This window comes from Polypterus senegalus, chromosome 7 (assembly GCF_016835505.1).
Source record: "Polypterus senegalus isolate Bchr_013 chromosome 7, ASM1683550v1, whole genome shotgun sequence".
Lineage (NCBI taxonomy): Eukaryota > Metazoa > Chordata > Cladistia > Polypteriformes > Polypteridae > Polypterus > Polypterus senegalus.
In genome coordinates this window covers 138,733,944-138,750,386 of record NC_053160.1, presented here as the reverse complement: position 1 = coordinate 138,750,386, position 16,443 = coordinate 138,733,944, and the positions used below count along the sequence as shown (strand labels likewise).

Here is a 16,443-nt window from a genome sequence, read left to right as displayed (position 1 = left end):
ATCCAAAATGTACAAACCCTGGACATGCTTTACAAAGGTTATCTACAATATATGGGTTTTACAGTTAACTGGAATAAAGTAGTAAAAATTGAAAGATTTAATCTGCTTAAAATTTGGTTCATGACCCAAACATTGTTTAATAGTACTGCTGCACACACAGATTACTTTGATGTGTTTGTTATGTATGTTATTCATGGTATGTGTGGAAGGGCAGATGTTTATAACTTTTTGAAGTTATTTTTTTACCTAATATTTTGAATTAAGGAACAATTTTTATCTCTCTAATATATTAAAAAAAGGTTTCCGTCATGTCCGCGTTAATTAGCCTTGACCACTGTCCTCCACACCACTTGCCCAATCATTACTTCGACTGTGCACATCCTCTCTCCATACCACCCCATGACACACTTGGTGCTAACTTGCCCTTCAACGCAGATGGTTATAATTACAAGGCAGAAAAGTAAATTATCTATTCAAGAACTTCGAGATTATAATAGAAAAACAGCAGCAATAGCTGAAAATCAACTTCAAAAAAAAGAAAATGAACAAAAAAGAGCTGCATATAATAAAAATTGAGAACAAAGAGAATCGTCCAATAAGCGAAAAAGAAAAAAATATCCTGAACAATATGTGAACAGAAATGCAAAAAAGCAACGTTTATATAATGTAAATTAGAGGATAAAGTAATTCATAATATTGTTTTGACAAGGTGTTAATGCAATTAAATGTTTTATTTACTTTTTATGTTTTACTTTTTTACCTTTACTTTTTACATTTTATTTTTCATTGCTATTTAAAATACACAGTTGTAGCGAAATACTCAAGTAAGTGATTTTCCATCTATATAACAATTAAGGATCAAACCATCTTCCTCCCGTGCCCCGTATATTCTTCTATATACCATCTTTTTAAATACAGTCGTTTTCTCTAACTGAAGCACCCCAACGCCCTTCGAGCAGCTCAGCTGCAAGATAGTGGGCACCCTGCCCCTAGAGGTTGACCAGCGAATTGAGCAGGGGAGCAGCCCCCTAGGTTTTACTAAAATAATTAAAACATTTTGTACAACATAACTGATATTATAACAGAAACATAATTTTCCAAAATTACCATACTTGCAGTAAAGTTAAAAGGGAGTAAAAGATGCTGTACTACATATAAACAGAGTCAAGTGGGAAGTCACGGTGGGTGCAACACTTGAAATGTCCCTTGTGTGTATACACACCACACAGAGTCCCTAGGTGGACAAATGAGCTGAACAGGTAACTTTTCTTATCATGAAAATTCAATTTCAAAATTTTCTGCATTTTTATTCCCTTGACACCAGGTATACAAAATTTCAACGCATCTGTTACCAACACTTCAGGTACGTTTTCTTGTTGGCTGAGCTATCTATCCATGTTGTCTGGTTCCTGAATGTGTGGAGGAAAACTGCAAAAATAGTCCGTGGCTTTGGACTGAATCTGTTTAAAGGGGTCATGCCTGCCTTGAATTTCATGCTGCTAGAGCAGGCACTGTATGATCATGACAAACTATGGATTAAGTGCATTCAGTTTAACAGAAATCCAAATTAAGTTGTTAAGTGGAACACTGTTAAATAACTGTACTGTTCTCTCCATGTCAACAAGCTATATGTTTTGTTAGCCTGACTTATTACAAGGCTTAAATTGGCTACATATTCCCAGCTGCTTATTTGTACAGGTCTGTGGTAATATGAAGGTCCAGTATTTATAAGGTCTAAACTTAAATGTATCTTTCAGTCTAATCAATAACATGAAAAACTCTCATTTTAATTTAATTTGACTCCTGTTGCACTACACAAAACAAACTATTATGTTTAATAAGTTTTCTAAATGGTTGAATTGTGGGCCACTTTCCATCCATCCATCCTCTTCCGCTTATCCGAGATCGGGTTGCGAGGGCAGCAGCTTGAGCAGAGAGGTTCAGACTTCCCTCTCCCCGGCCACTTCTTCTTGCTCTTCCAGGAGAATCCCAAGGCGTTCCCAGGCCAGCTGGGAGACATAGTCCCTCCAGCGTGTCATGAGTCTTCCCCAGGGCCTCCTCCCGGTTAGACGTGCCGGAACACCTCACCAAGGAGGTGTCCAGGAGGCATCCTGATCAGATGCCCAAGCCACCTCATCTGACTCCTCTTGATGCGGAGGAGCAGTGGCTCTACTCTGAGCCCCTCCCGGATGACTGAGCTTCTCACCTTATCTTTAAGGGAAAGCCCAGACACCCTGCAGAGGAAACTCGTTTCAGCCGCTTGTATTCGCAATCTCATTCTTTCGGTCACTACCCATAGCTCATGACCATAGGTGAGGGTAGGAACGTAGATCGACTGGTAAAGTGAAAGCTTTTCCTTATGGCTCAGCTCCTTTTTCACCACAACAGACCGATGCAGAGCCCGCATCACTGCAGATGCCGCACTGATCCGCCTGTCGATCTCATGCTCCATTCTTCCATCACTCGTGAACAAGACCCCGTGATACTTGAACTCCTCCACTTGGGGCAGGATTTCTCTCCCAACCCTGAGAGTGGGCCACATTTATATTGATAATTGTCAATTTTATTTTAAAAATAAGTATGTCTTCAAGGGCGGCACAGTGGCACAGTGGGTAGCGCTGCTGCCTCGCAGTTAGGAGACCTGGGTTCACTTCATGGAGTTTGTATGTTGTCCCGTGTCTGTGTGGGTTTCCTCCTGGTACTCCGGCTTCCTCTCACAGTCCAAAGACATGCAGGTTAGGTGCATTGGTGATTCTAAATTATCCCTAGTGTGTGCTTGGTGTGTGGGTCTGTGTGTGTGCGCCCTGCGGTGGGCTGGCAACCTGCCCGAGGTTTGTTTCCTGCCATGCGCCCTGTGTTGGCTGGGATTGACTCCAGCAGACCCCCGTGACCCTGTAGTTGGGATATAGCGGGTTGGATAATGGATGGTATGTCTTCAAAGAAATTGAGTAGATTGGCTATGATCTTCATTGAAAAGAAATACACTTAAAAAGGAAATTTTAAAATTGGTTTATAAGAACCATTAGGCAGCTAAGAAGGATTTGTAGGTTTTTAATAAATCTCGTGAGTTAATAAACCCACCTTTTTTGTTGTAAATGTCATCGTTATTGCATTATTTTTTCTCTGGTGGGACAAAGTGCCTCCTAGCAGTCACAATATTACTTCACATAATTCTATTTTATTCTACATACTGTATATAGGGGCATCTCTGTAGCTGAGTTTCCCTGAAAGCCCACTTTTTTTGTGGTGGCCCTGTATGTACAATAACCCAGTTAGACAATCAAACGATTGCTTTCTCTTAGATTTTTTTCTGTGTTTAATAAGGAATCACTGTTTTTTTCAAATCTGAGCATTGCATAAATGTCTACATTTATTATCTAGCTCTAAGGTGTACTTTGGGTTTTTATTCCACGGTTGGTTCCTGCCTTGCAATTGTTGCTTTCAGAAAAAGGCCCAGACTCTCCTTGGAAGAAGAACCTCAGAAAGGGGTGGATTGATGGAGTAATATTCACTTAAATGTTATTTTCAGGAAAATTATGGAAATTATTTTATGCAGAAATACCAAATATTTCAGACATCCGAAGAAAGTTGCATATGTAAATTAGAGACACATGTTTCATTAGACAGCCAAAGCAGGGCGGAGTGGTGGCTCTGAGGCTAGGGATCTGTGCCGGCAATTGGAAGTGTGGTGCTGAAGTGTCATCCATTGTACTGCTGCACTCGGATCTCAATCTGGGTGGTTTGCCGTGTGGTGGGTGCTGAGATAAAAGTGTTGCATGAAAAAATTGATAAAATTGGCAATGGCAACTACAAAAGAGAGTTAATCATTTGTATGACTTATTAACTAATCTGGTACCACAATGGCTATACTATTTGAATAAACTAAAAACATAATTTAGGGGATCTGGTTCTTACAATAAAATTTAGCTTACTTTCATCTTGTTTTATTTTTAAAGGAAGTGTGTCATTTTGTAGCTTACTTTTCTTAAACAAGAGGCTAACTTTAAATAAGAACATCCTTCAAACTGTACACTTATAAACTGCATAAAGATGCTTGATTAAAGGCTTATGTTGCACAAGTTCTTCCTATTTTTGTTGACGGAGAAAAGGAAACCTTTATTTGCCATTAGCAAACATCTTCTCATGCCATGAATCTTTGACATTTCACTATTTCAATAGTGAGTGCCCTCAAAGCTAAAAGGAACTGCTGTTTTAAGGTTAGTGAATGATTTTATAACTCCTTTGATTCAAGATAATAAAAGGATCAGGGAGGACTCAGAAACCCCAGGTTGTGATTTAATCTTTTTTACAGTGCATTCACAATTCACTGCTGTTAGTACAAATATGCAGTACACTAACAAAAGCTTTAGAAATTTGAGGCTTTCAGAAGAGTGCAATCAGCAGAGCTGTATAATGGCTTTAAATGTACTTGTTCACAGGGTTGTAAATTCAAACTAAAATAAGGAATTCATTTCCCATGTTTCTGTCATATATTATATATCCATTTATCTACCCATTTTCCAGATTGTTTATCTTGTTGAGAGTCAAAGTAACAACAAGCTCAGTAGGACAGACAGCTTTCTTCTCTCAGCAACAAATGTTAATGCTTTCTGGGGATTCAAAAGTATTTAATGTTGTCGGTAGCATAACATCCTTCCATGAAGTCGTAAGTCTTCTCTCAGTGGATCACAATCCAGCATACCACCTGCTGTATGGAGTCGTCCTACTCAGAAACACCTAACATAACTTCTTATAATTTGGAGGTACACCACCTCTACTCATTTGTAAACTAAACATTAACCTGTTCATTCTGAAAAGAAGCCTATTTTTAATGTTTTAAGTGCAAACATATTTTTGGTTGGCTACGTAAAGTTCCCACAATAGGCACACATATTAATAGTTCAATCTAGCCAAACAGTCTCATTTCCCTTCATTTGTAAAAATGACTGAAGTTCTTGTTTACATGCATTTTAAGGCTAGAGTATATTCCACATGGGTCATTACCACAAAATGTAAAATGACATTCTCAAACTTTCTTAATCCATTTCAGTGTTGTAGGGAGCAGAGCTAATCTGGCACCATTAGATGCAAGGACAACATCTACAGTCACGCACATAATCAATTTAACATTGTAGATTAACCTATGTTAATACATACTGTATTTACATATGTTTTATGGATCTGCAAGGAAAACTAAATCTAAAAACATGCAAAAAATTTGAAAACTCCATATAGACAATGACCAGGCACAGAACTCAAGATCAGGACAACAAGAGCCAGCAGTGATATTCATCTCCTACACAAATTTACAGTAACTACACAGATTCCTTTCTGATACTAAATTATCTTTAGAATTCCGCAACTGATTCACTAATCTGTAAATAGACTGCCCAGCCCCTAAAGGGCATTCTACCTAACATAGATGTTCTAAATCAGTCCTTATGATCTAGACCTCTAATTTCTTTTAATGTGGCATCATCTGTTCAACATGAAGCCAAAGAACCACATATTTTGGCTTGCTTTCTATGTCCATGCTCACACTGTTATATTTTGAAAATGTTAAAAACGTGTTTTTCAAACAAAAGCAATCTCTGCTGCCAACACTAAAACAATTAAAAAACACATATGACATAGACATTCTCCTACACTGGCCATGTGTGCATCAGCAGAAAAAAACCTAGAAGGGATGCAGCTACAAGTAACAATTTGCTTTTTCCACTTGTAGGCAGTATTCAAACTGTACAGGATGCAATTTAGATACATATAGGTAAGCAACAAAACAAACGCCATGGAAAGTAACTCCTCTATTTCATTCATGTTGGAATATGGTTTTCGTCATCGAAAGGAAAACAGTAAAGACATGACACTTTGTAAAAAGCAGGATCCATTTAGGGAATGGCCACATAAAGGGCACAAACCAATCACAGTGTGATTAGAATCTGCATTTTTGCCAATTCATACCACAATGGTGAAACTGTGTTTTCAGAAGTATATGACTCTGGACAGTATCTTCAGAAGTCTCCATTTTTGGGGTTAAAAACGTGGAGATAGTGCGAATAAAAAACAAAAATGGAGACTAATGTCTGCGTTTTTAAATGAAAATGTAATAGTGTGGACTGGGCTAAATTGTTACCCTTAACTCCTTTTAAATACTCTTTGTTATGCTTAACTGTGATAAAGCTAACTGTAGCAGGCTATCTTTAGCTTTGACTGTCAGTTACTGTACAGCATGCAATAGATGCAGCAGGAAACTGTGTCCCAAATTGTATGGAATCAACATATAGAAGAGATGAGTAGGGAAAGCTAGAACCAGAGCAAAGGAGCACTCCATCGGCATAACTCTTTGAGGTTTATTATACTAGGTAAAACACCACTGGCTACCATGGAGTATATGAGTGTCAAATGGCTTTTTTAGGCAGATGCTGAAACTGCTCCTTCCTAGGAAGCAATGCTCCATAGAGATTGTAGTACTGAGGTTCTGACGTGTCCTGCAAATGTTTTGTCAGGATATGTTAATGGACACAGCTGGACAAGGAATAATGCTGGCATGTTTCAAGCATTACTGAGAGATGGCAGTGTGACTGAACTGTGTTTCCAAAAAAGCAACAGGCGTGCCTACCTACTACAGATGATGCAATTCGTCTTTTTTAATGGTGTGCCTATGATGGCCCTACTCTAAGGTATGAATGAGGCATCTGACAGATCCATTCACGTTTGCAAGAATGCAGCCAAGCACCCCAATCAAACCCAGAGCAGTGCAGTCTCTGGACAGGTGTGGATGTACACCAGTTACTTATTTAAAATCACACTTCACCACAGTCCTCTTACCACAGCGCCATTCAAGAATGTTGTGCTTAGATTGCATGGTTGTCTATATTGTTTCCATGTACAAATTTGGTGTTAATCTGTCCCAAGATACTGGGACTGTGATGAGGCTCTGCCCATGCTTCATTGACTTATGTGTCTTTTGTCCCAGACCCCTTTTATCTGAAGTCTGTTGATGGGTAATATTTGTTGGGCAGCTGTTACATGATGGAGGAGATGGAGACCAAAATAAAAAAGGTGATTATTGATAAACAGCTTTGCTTTAACATTTGCATACTTGACTTGTAACAATCGTTTTTCTGTGTTCTCCTCACTTTTGTAAGTTTTTCTGTCTTTTCACCTTTGCTCTTTTTTTTATTGTATTTTGCTTACACTGGTTAACAAGCATTTTGCTACTAGGAGTCTTTCACCTTTACTTTAACAGGTTTCACTTGCTGACTCCAAATCTGAAAACGGTTTTCGTCCATCCAGCACATCCCGTTTTTTAGTTATGATGTTCCAGGTCTTGGACAACTAGGGTGACTGGACAGTAAAGGCGGATAACAATTTTGATAAATACTGGTAATTCCACTAGGGATAATATTGAGATAAAGTAATTCACCATATGTTAATAACAGCTGTGAGTTGTTTACCTTGTCATTATTAATTTTATTAAAAAATTATTCATTTTTAATTCGCAGAAAAAATATTTGTTACTGATTACCAGGTCTTATATGCCTCATAATGACACAACTCAGACATGACACTGCAGTAGGTTGAGGTTTTACTGTTAAACATAACATTGCATTTCAGGGCATTATGTTCATTAGATTCACCATTACTTTGAAAATATTGTGAAGGTGATAGACAGAAATGGCGATGCTTTTCAGAATTTAAGAAATAAGTTTGGTCTCGAGAAAAGTGAAGCAAAAATGAAGGAAGGTGTTTTTGTTGTTCCTGAAATCTGTGAACTGATGCTTGATAATGAGTTCAAAAGGAAACTGAAGCCCACTGAATCAGCAGCATGTGAAGCACTTGTGCAGGTTGTCCAGAATTTTCTTGGCAGTCACAGAGTACAGAATAATGCTGATCTTGTGGAGAACCTACTGAAAGCGTTTCAGCTTATGGGAGCCCGAATCTCACTGAAGACGCATTTTTTACATTCTCATCTCGACTTTTTTCCACCAAATCTGGGTGATTTCAGCGATGAGTATAGGGAAAAATTTCATCAAGATATAAAGGTGATGGAAAACTGATATCGGGGAAGATTCACTCCAAGCATGATAGGTGACTACTGTTGGTTCTTGCAAAGAGAGACGGATGTGTGGTATAAGAGCAAAAGCAAGTGCCTCCAACATTTTTGGGCATACTGACCTCACTTTTATATCGAGGTAAATTGACATAAATATACTTTCACGCGTCTCTGGTATCGTCTTCTGGTTTGTTTTCACAATAAACACATCAAATCAATTTTGGTGGGACATAGTCCAAACTCCAGATATCGTGTTGATATACTATACTGATATTCAAAAGTGTTAAAACGTCAATGATTGTATTTCAAAAATCTGATGTGCCAGCTTAATTCCGATTGCATATATGAAATCAGTGTAAAAAAACTTAATAAAGAGCTGCTCTGAAATATTTTTTGTAGACCAGTGTTATTAATGTTTTGTATTCCTACTTTACTCTTTTTTTGCCAGTGTTTAGTTTCTTCTTCTCCTGCTTTTCATATGGCACTTTTTGAAGTAATTTTCCTGTATCTTTTAACTTTCTCCATGTTTGACTACTTGCCTGAATTTCAGATTTTGTTTTTGGTTCATGAACTTGTTAAATATATTATTTTTATCTACTGTTATTCCTGCTTCTTGGGTGGTTCACCCCGATCAGCAGTTTGACATTGATGTGCATGGTCTGCTGAGCTTGACGAAGTGGTGCTTTACGCAGCCTTCTGGTGGGAAGTGGCCTTTTCTTGATAGTAGAAACTTACACACATCAACTGAAATTAGTTAACAGTGGTTGTTGCAATGGATGCCATGAATGAATGCCAATCCATGCTCTTAGTCATCTTTGATTTGGACATCTTTAAGATCAACATCTGTGTAGAATATGAAAAGTTTTGACGTGGATATGATGAGGGCCTATTTGACAGTCAATCTTTCTCTAGTTTTCCTGATTCTTTTTTGACAGGAATGAAAAATTTCTTGCAACCGTCATTACCAGCACAATTCTACTGTTATGAATTTATGGGCAACTTGTACCTGTACTTGTACTTGTGATATGGGGCTGACCAATTGGCCAAATGAAGACATGCCATTCTGGTCCTATCAAACAAACAATTAAGAAGCATTTTGTTCAAGCATGCCTAGTATGTTGTTGCAGTGCTTTAATTATTTTTGGACCTTGTTTGTTTATTGTCATATTTTCTTAACTCAGAAAACTTCCATGGGGTTTCAGTTTTACTTGAATCACATTGTTAATTTGCATGTAAACAAATCTAATATTTCTTGAAAATCCATTGCATTTCTATATGTTATTTAAAATGCAGTGCAAATAAAAAACTGGATGAGTATTGTCGATTGTTTGAAAACTTTATATGAAAAATCCAAATTAAATGTATTTTTTCTGTCTCTCCACACTTTTTATATAATGGTTTAATCTAAGATTCACAAGCTAACAAAGTTAACAGTAAACAGTAAAGCATCATTGACTTTACAGTTCCAGATAGAAAATCTCTTTCAAAATGGTAACAGAGGCATTAAGAAGAAACACTTACTTACTGTATGATAAGTAGGCACTAAATATAAGAGAACTATGGCATGAATAAGTCATTTTTTTTAATTTGTTGATTTAGAATCCCTTTTTAGGTAACGTACCATAAAGTATCATCTTCTTCTGATAAAGGTACTAAAAAGTACACATGGTTAAAAACAGATCATAACAAATAGATTTTGATAATACCAAACCTGTTGCGTTATAAAGAATTATTTCAAAACTCTCATCTGCTTCAGGAATGTCGTCATTCACAGTAGCAACAGAAATATTTTTCATCCACTCTCCAAATTCAAACACAATTAAATTCTCTCGGTATCCAGACACAATGTCTCCATCATTTGTGCCAACATTCACAATCCGGTACATCACAGTAGCAACAAAATCGGAAGATCCATTCCGCATGATGGTGAAATTTGCTGTTTCTCCTTCCTGAATACGTACAATAGGTGGACCTGGAAAAAAACAGATTTTTAAAAATTGTATTGCTCTGTACACATTTTGTTCTGATAACAGGGTTTGCTGGATTTGATTTGGAAAGAATATATTCAAAAGAAGAACTTATTTTGGAGAGGTCATCAAATTGCCAGTGCAGGTAAACAATTGCTTGAGGCATTATGTCACATTTGCATAAAGTGCACCACAGAATTAGCTGGAGCAGGCAAGGAAGTAAAGAGCAAGTTGAAGAAGACCCGTAGAATTATCTCCAGCTAGAGATTCCTGCTATTCACTGCAAGGAGAAGACAGCATGGAAGCTAGCAAAGCTGTTGCATCCTTCAATATTAGTATATAGGTCTCAGGAACCTAAGGACATGTATGGCTGCCAGTGGAAACTCTCTACCAGGATGACCCAGAAGACAGTCTTCCATAAGTAACCTCTTATTGAGATTTAAAAGCTGTAACCTGCCACTTTCTTACTGCAACTGAGTCAAGAGCTGAGCTGGTACGATATTTACAGGCAGGGAGCATGCTTCAAGAGACTGGTGAGAGAAAAGGAGAAAATGGGAACGTGACAGTATTGAGGTGCTTAAGGCACTATGATCTTTGGGCAGTGGGCAGCCCAGCTAATAATCACAGACTTATCACACTTCAGTAAAAGGTGCCACAGAATTAGTTGGTTCAGGCATGGAAACTAAAAAAATGTTTGAAAGGCTAAAGAAGAATTTCCTCACAGAGATAAGTGGCAACTAGAGAACTGTTATAACCAAGTTCTGTTGGGTAGTTAGGGTTTTCTGTGTCTTCTGATTCATCTAATTATTTGTGTTCTCCCTTTGAACATTCTGTATTCTATGTATATGGAACTCATATATAGACCCCATCCCATAGCTTACCAACAAAGTAAATTGGATAGTCATTTTTGGTAATCTGTAATGTTGCAGTTAATGCATTCCCAAGTCTGGCACCTCCAGTTGCATTATACAGAGTTACACTAAATGTTTCCAAATCTTCGGGTAGCTGAAAAAAAAAAATGATTTAAAATGTATCTGATAAAATACATATTCCTTACATTCTGCTATTCTGTATTTGCAATTTAAAAATGAATTAAACTATAGTCACTTGTTTAAACCTAATCAAAATACCTGTGCACCCATTTTCTGAACTTGCTTTATTCATTGGTGTTAACCCTAGGAGTCTATTGCATGATGCACTCACACTCATGCTTAGGTGACATAAGTATAAATTAATGTAACTAAAGCTGATAAAGTTTTATTGCAAAAAATATATATAGTGAAAAAAAAATAAAGTGACATTACCTCATCGGGAAGAGACATAAGAGTGATATTTTTTAAAACCTCATGCTGTGCAAAGTAAAGTATTCCAAGGACAGGATAGACATCTTGACTTAGTGATGGGCTTAAATGCCAGAACACTGAAACTTCTCCAAATGTCCCTTTGTCTCTTTTCACCATATATACAGCTGTTAACCATAAAATAAGAAGGTCACTGACATATATTATAAATAAGTTAGCATCAGTTTACTGTTAATTTACAAACTGGTCACTTTGAACATAATATTTATTTCCATTTACGCTGTATAATACAGTCTTTAAATATAGTAACAGTGCCAGATATAGAATTTTCTGAGTTCAATCTAAATCTAAGTGATTCTCAATATAATGCTTTCTATGTTTGGACAAACTTGCATAATAATAACTGGCTTTCTCTTGAAGGTAAACCACTTTGCTTTTATAAAAAGATTTTCAGAACAGGACATTAACATTCATGCTTCAATTGATCTTTTTTCTTTTTTTTTTACTTAACATTAAATGGCTAGCATATTGGATATCACTTTCTTGGCTTTTACTAACATATAATATGTGTGAAATCAAATGTACAGAACTAAAAATATTATTGGACCTACCTGGGCCCAATTTATCTGTCAGTCTATTTTCTTAACCACCTAATGTGGTTTAGGGTTGCAGGAAGCCAATCCACCAGCCTGGTACAGTATGCACTCACACTCTGTTATACCAAACCAATATAAAATAGTCAGTTATCCTAAAAAAACACCTCTATGGCATGTGGGAGGAAACTAAAATACAAGGATAAAGCCCAAAAAGACAGGGAGAATGTGTAAATTCCACAAAGGCAGTAGCCAGGATGGAAATTGAAACTATGTCTCTGTGGTTATGTGAAAACACGAACTAATCCATGATGTGAGAAAGCAGCATTAATTCCTGCAGCAGCCTTGTTAAAAGCAGATCAATGAATGACTGAACCCCAAAAATCCTAGTCTTGTCATCTCTTTCTTTATAATATTCAGAGGATTTGACCCTTCCTCACTAATTATGTCACACAACTCCTTGTTTAGGTTCAGTTCTCTTTTGACTGGACTACTGTAACCTCTCTCCTAGTGGGACTTCCCTTAACTGCTATCAAAACCTCTCCAGCTCTTCCAGAATGCAGCTGCTCAACTGGTGTTCTCTGTTCCTCGCTTCACTCCTCCTACTCCTCTCCTTTAGTCTCTCCATTGGCTTGCTTTTGCTGCAATGTCTGCAGCTGTAAAACTATATTTCTCTTAATGGTTCTGGTCCTCAATACCTCCAGTTCTCCTTATGATCTCTCAAGAAATTGCTGATCTGCCTTTGACTGTTTACTGACCATCCCACTGGACACTACTTAGTTTCTCCTCTAAAAGGTAGCTGTTGTTGCACATAAAGAGTTTAGGACACTGATTATTGATGTATGTTGGCTTCAGGTATAATTATGTAGTTGCTCTAAATCTATCATGCTCACTTTTTATCTAGTTCTCTGTTGCTGTTGATACTTGCACCTTCATTCTTGTATGCATTTAATTTGCTTTGCAAGTTGCCTTGGATAAACGGTGTCTGTTAAATAAATAATAATATTTTAATCCATAACTGTAGCCGACTTTGTATTTAACTGAAGAGACATCCTAAATGTACTCACACATTGTCTGGATGAAATACTTGCATATTTTAGCTTTCATCATCCATATAGGACTAGTTTTTTATATTACATGCTAATTTTAAAAGTTCCACAACTAAAGAGAAAAAACTAAAATGAAATGCATGATCTCATCTGTATCCCTACCTTTCAGCATGCCAGCTTGTAGCACACATTTGTTAATTCTCTGGCTCTCACATGATTGGAGGGGTGTGCATATTTTAACAAGGCAAGTCCTTCTTTCTTTAATGAATACTTCTGTGTGTATGTATCTGTGTGCATATTCCATACCATCCTGAAAGCCTTTTGTGTACTTTTGCTTTGTTTTTCTGAATTCTTGTGTACTAGACCTTGAGTGTTTCCGGACAACTCTCATGCCTTTAGCTGCCTTTAAATACTTGTTTGCTTTACCTTTTTTGCTTTTTCTTTCTTCCTTCCCCACTGATCCACATTCTGGTAACATGTCACAGTGCTGAGATGTGCCATCATCAGATAATACTAACTTACTTAGGAGTGACCACTGCTTACAAACATTACATAAATTACAAACCTACAAACAACTCAACTTGGAGCACAGCCCATGCAGATTGACTAAACATGAACAACTCATTTTCTCTACACAACAACACACAAGCCCACAAACGGAACTGTGAAAAAAGAATAAATAAATTTCTAATCTTTGTGACAGTGGCTCCATATTTGTAATTTTGTCATAGACAGATAAGTAGAAACTTTATTGATCCAGAAGAAAAAATTGCAGGGTTATAGCGGCAGACAAAAAAGGCACACATATGCATATAATAAGAATTACAAGAATCTCAGCTATACTAATAATGTACAAATAGACATACAACAAGAATTATCTGTAAGTATTTTAACAAAGTGTAGGTATTCAATGAGTGTAGAGTGATTAGAATGGCACAAACCAATCAGCTACAATTTCACTGTACAGGATGTCAGTAATTAGCACATTTTATTGCACATAGTATCATTGCCTATTAAGATGTATGCTAGACCACCTCAGTACCATTCAGCAGACAGAAAACAATACTCTGTGAAATACTCCTTCGTTTAGTCAAAATGTCATACAAGGGGTGAGAGTCACTGTCCAGGGGCCTCATGTATAAACGGTGCGTACGCACAGAAATGTTGCGTAAGAACTTTTCCACATTCAAATCGCGATGTATAAAACCTACACTTGGCGTAAAGCCACGCACTTTTCCACGGTACCTCATGCCTTGTCGTACGCAAGTTCTCTGCTCGGTTTTGCAGACTGGCGGCACCCAGCGTCAAAGCAATGCTACTGTTCCTGTGTGATTACTCATTATTTTCATGACAAGGCTTTATAAATACACTGAAACTAACCGCATATTGTTTATTAGTGTAATGCATCTGATTGTAATTAACTCGTAACAATATAATGGTCCAGGGAATAGCCATAGTATTCCAAATACCATAACTGCTTTAGCGTTGTTACTCTCACTGCACCTTCCTCTTCTTCTTATTTTTCTTCTTCTTCTTTCAGCTCCTCCCATTAGGAGTTGCCACAGCGGATCATCTTTTTCCATATTACTCTCACTGCACCACTCGGAGTATTTCTATCACTGTATCTGAGTGTGAATCACAGCAGCAGCTGATCGGAAAGAGAATTATCGGTATACAGCTTCAAGGACACGCTGTCTCAGCCACGGCAAAACGTTTTAAAGCATTTCCTGTACAGACCTCGCGGTTCAGAAACAGTTTAATCCCAAGAACTTTAAATGCACTCAATCAATTGCTCCTTGTAGAACTGTTTGTACTTATAAGTACAATCACCCCACTGTAAACTTGCACTATAGTTATAATATCGCACAACCTGAGCCACTTTATAAAGCGCGTATTTACATATGATGATGATATCATTTTTAAGATGAAATGCAGCTAAATATGTTTGTTAAATTATACAGATAAAACTTTAACTTCATTTAAATAATCTATATTCTTCACTGGGAGTGTCGTTAAGGATAGAATAATTAAACATGTACTACAAAGATATTTCAATGTTCTTTAAACGTTTTGAAGAATCGGCGCTAAGCTTACAGATGGCTTAACGTCTATTACAGAGCTGATTGTGTGGCGATCGGTTACTTGGGGAAAGAAAAGCACTGACTGCAGTGATGGCTACGCCAATATATATTGAATATAAAACAGAAAGAGAAAATAACAACACAGCAAAAAACGCAGCGACAAATTTCGGCAAAAGTTAAATGCTTGTGTCATGAGCACGAGGCGGCTATGCAGTGTCTGCAACGGACATGGCCATCCACCGTGCATGACACTGGCGGGCGAAGGAGCCACCGATTCTTCCTCTGCCCAGTGCCACCACAAGCTTAGAGCCGCCCCTGAGTACTGCTGCAATAAATTATTTCATCGAAGTGAAACTCATGTTTAATAACGTGCTTTAACTCCTATCATCATGAAAATGACATCACGTATACATCTCAGTATTTTAGTTATTCAGAGAGCTGTAATGTCACGAATGTCGGAGGAAGAGAGCCGGTTTAAAAAGCAAGTAGTGATTCACACACATAGAGCACATAGAAGATCAAATACAAAACAAAGCATTTAACGTGCTACTTTAATTACGATGTGATTTGAGAAACTGGTTAATTAAACGATTTTAAGATGAAGTTTATGATGTTCTACTTTAATGACAAAATAAACTACGTGATTAAAGTGGAAATGTTAAGATTGAAGTTGACATTTCGTGCTTTTTCCCCACCGTGTGCCTTTTTTCTCTGTACCCTAATAAGCTTTCATATGACACTCAGACAGTGGGCTACAACTCGCCTTTTCACGGTGACTTTGATATGTGACTTCTTTTTTATTTCCGGCACTGTGCGATTTTGTGAACATGAGCTTTCAAGTTTCTCCAACACGCTATGTCACTCGATCAACTTCCTTTTGTTGATTATCCCACGGTTTATTTGAACAAATAGTATGTTTTTCCTTTGCCTCCACTTGGTATTCTCTGAAATTCTTATATTTTCCCCCGTGCTTTTCCCATTGTCTTTTCACAGAAGGCTGAGCTTAAGGGCGATTTATATTGATTTGCATATTCAAAGAGGCGTAATTCTGGGAGGAGTTGGGGCGTTAAATAAAGCGCGTGCACGAGCGTTAGTTTTCACGCTGATCGGGATTTATGTAGCGGAAGAACATGGAAGTTGGAGATGCGCACAGATTCCTGCATCTGGATTTTTCTGTGTGTAAGCACATTTCGGCTTTTGTGCTTACGCCATGTTATAGTGCGACTTCTACGCACGGCGTTATACATGAGGCCCCAGAACAGTAAGCAGCCTGATGATGAGCAACCTTTGTTCTGCCACTTCCTCCAGTGAGTCCAGCCTGACTCACGACTGAAGAAGCCTTTTTATTCAGTTTGTTTAGGCTGTTGGCATCACCTGCACAAATACCATTTCCTCA

The 16,443-nt window shown here is 37.6% G+C and overlaps 1 protein-coding gene across 1 annotated transcript in view; it reads right to left on the bottom strand.

The window, feature by feature from the left end:
* The window catches only part of adgrv1 (adhesion G protein-coupled receptor V1), a 669,968-nt gene that overhangs the window by 491,782 nt on the left and 161,743 nt on the right, over positions 1–16,443 (bottom strand). The window contains exons 15-17 of the mRNA XM_039759338.1: positions 11,328–11,491; positions 10,905–11,028; positions 9,768–10,028 (exon numbers count right to left, since the gene is read on the bottom strand). Of these exons, the coding sequence (XP_039615272.1) occupies positions 9,768–10,028; positions 10,905–11,028; positions 11,328–11,491 (549 nt within the window). The remainder of the gene's footprint in view (positions 1–9,767; positions 10,029–10,904; positions 11,029–11,327; positions 11,492–16,443) is intronic.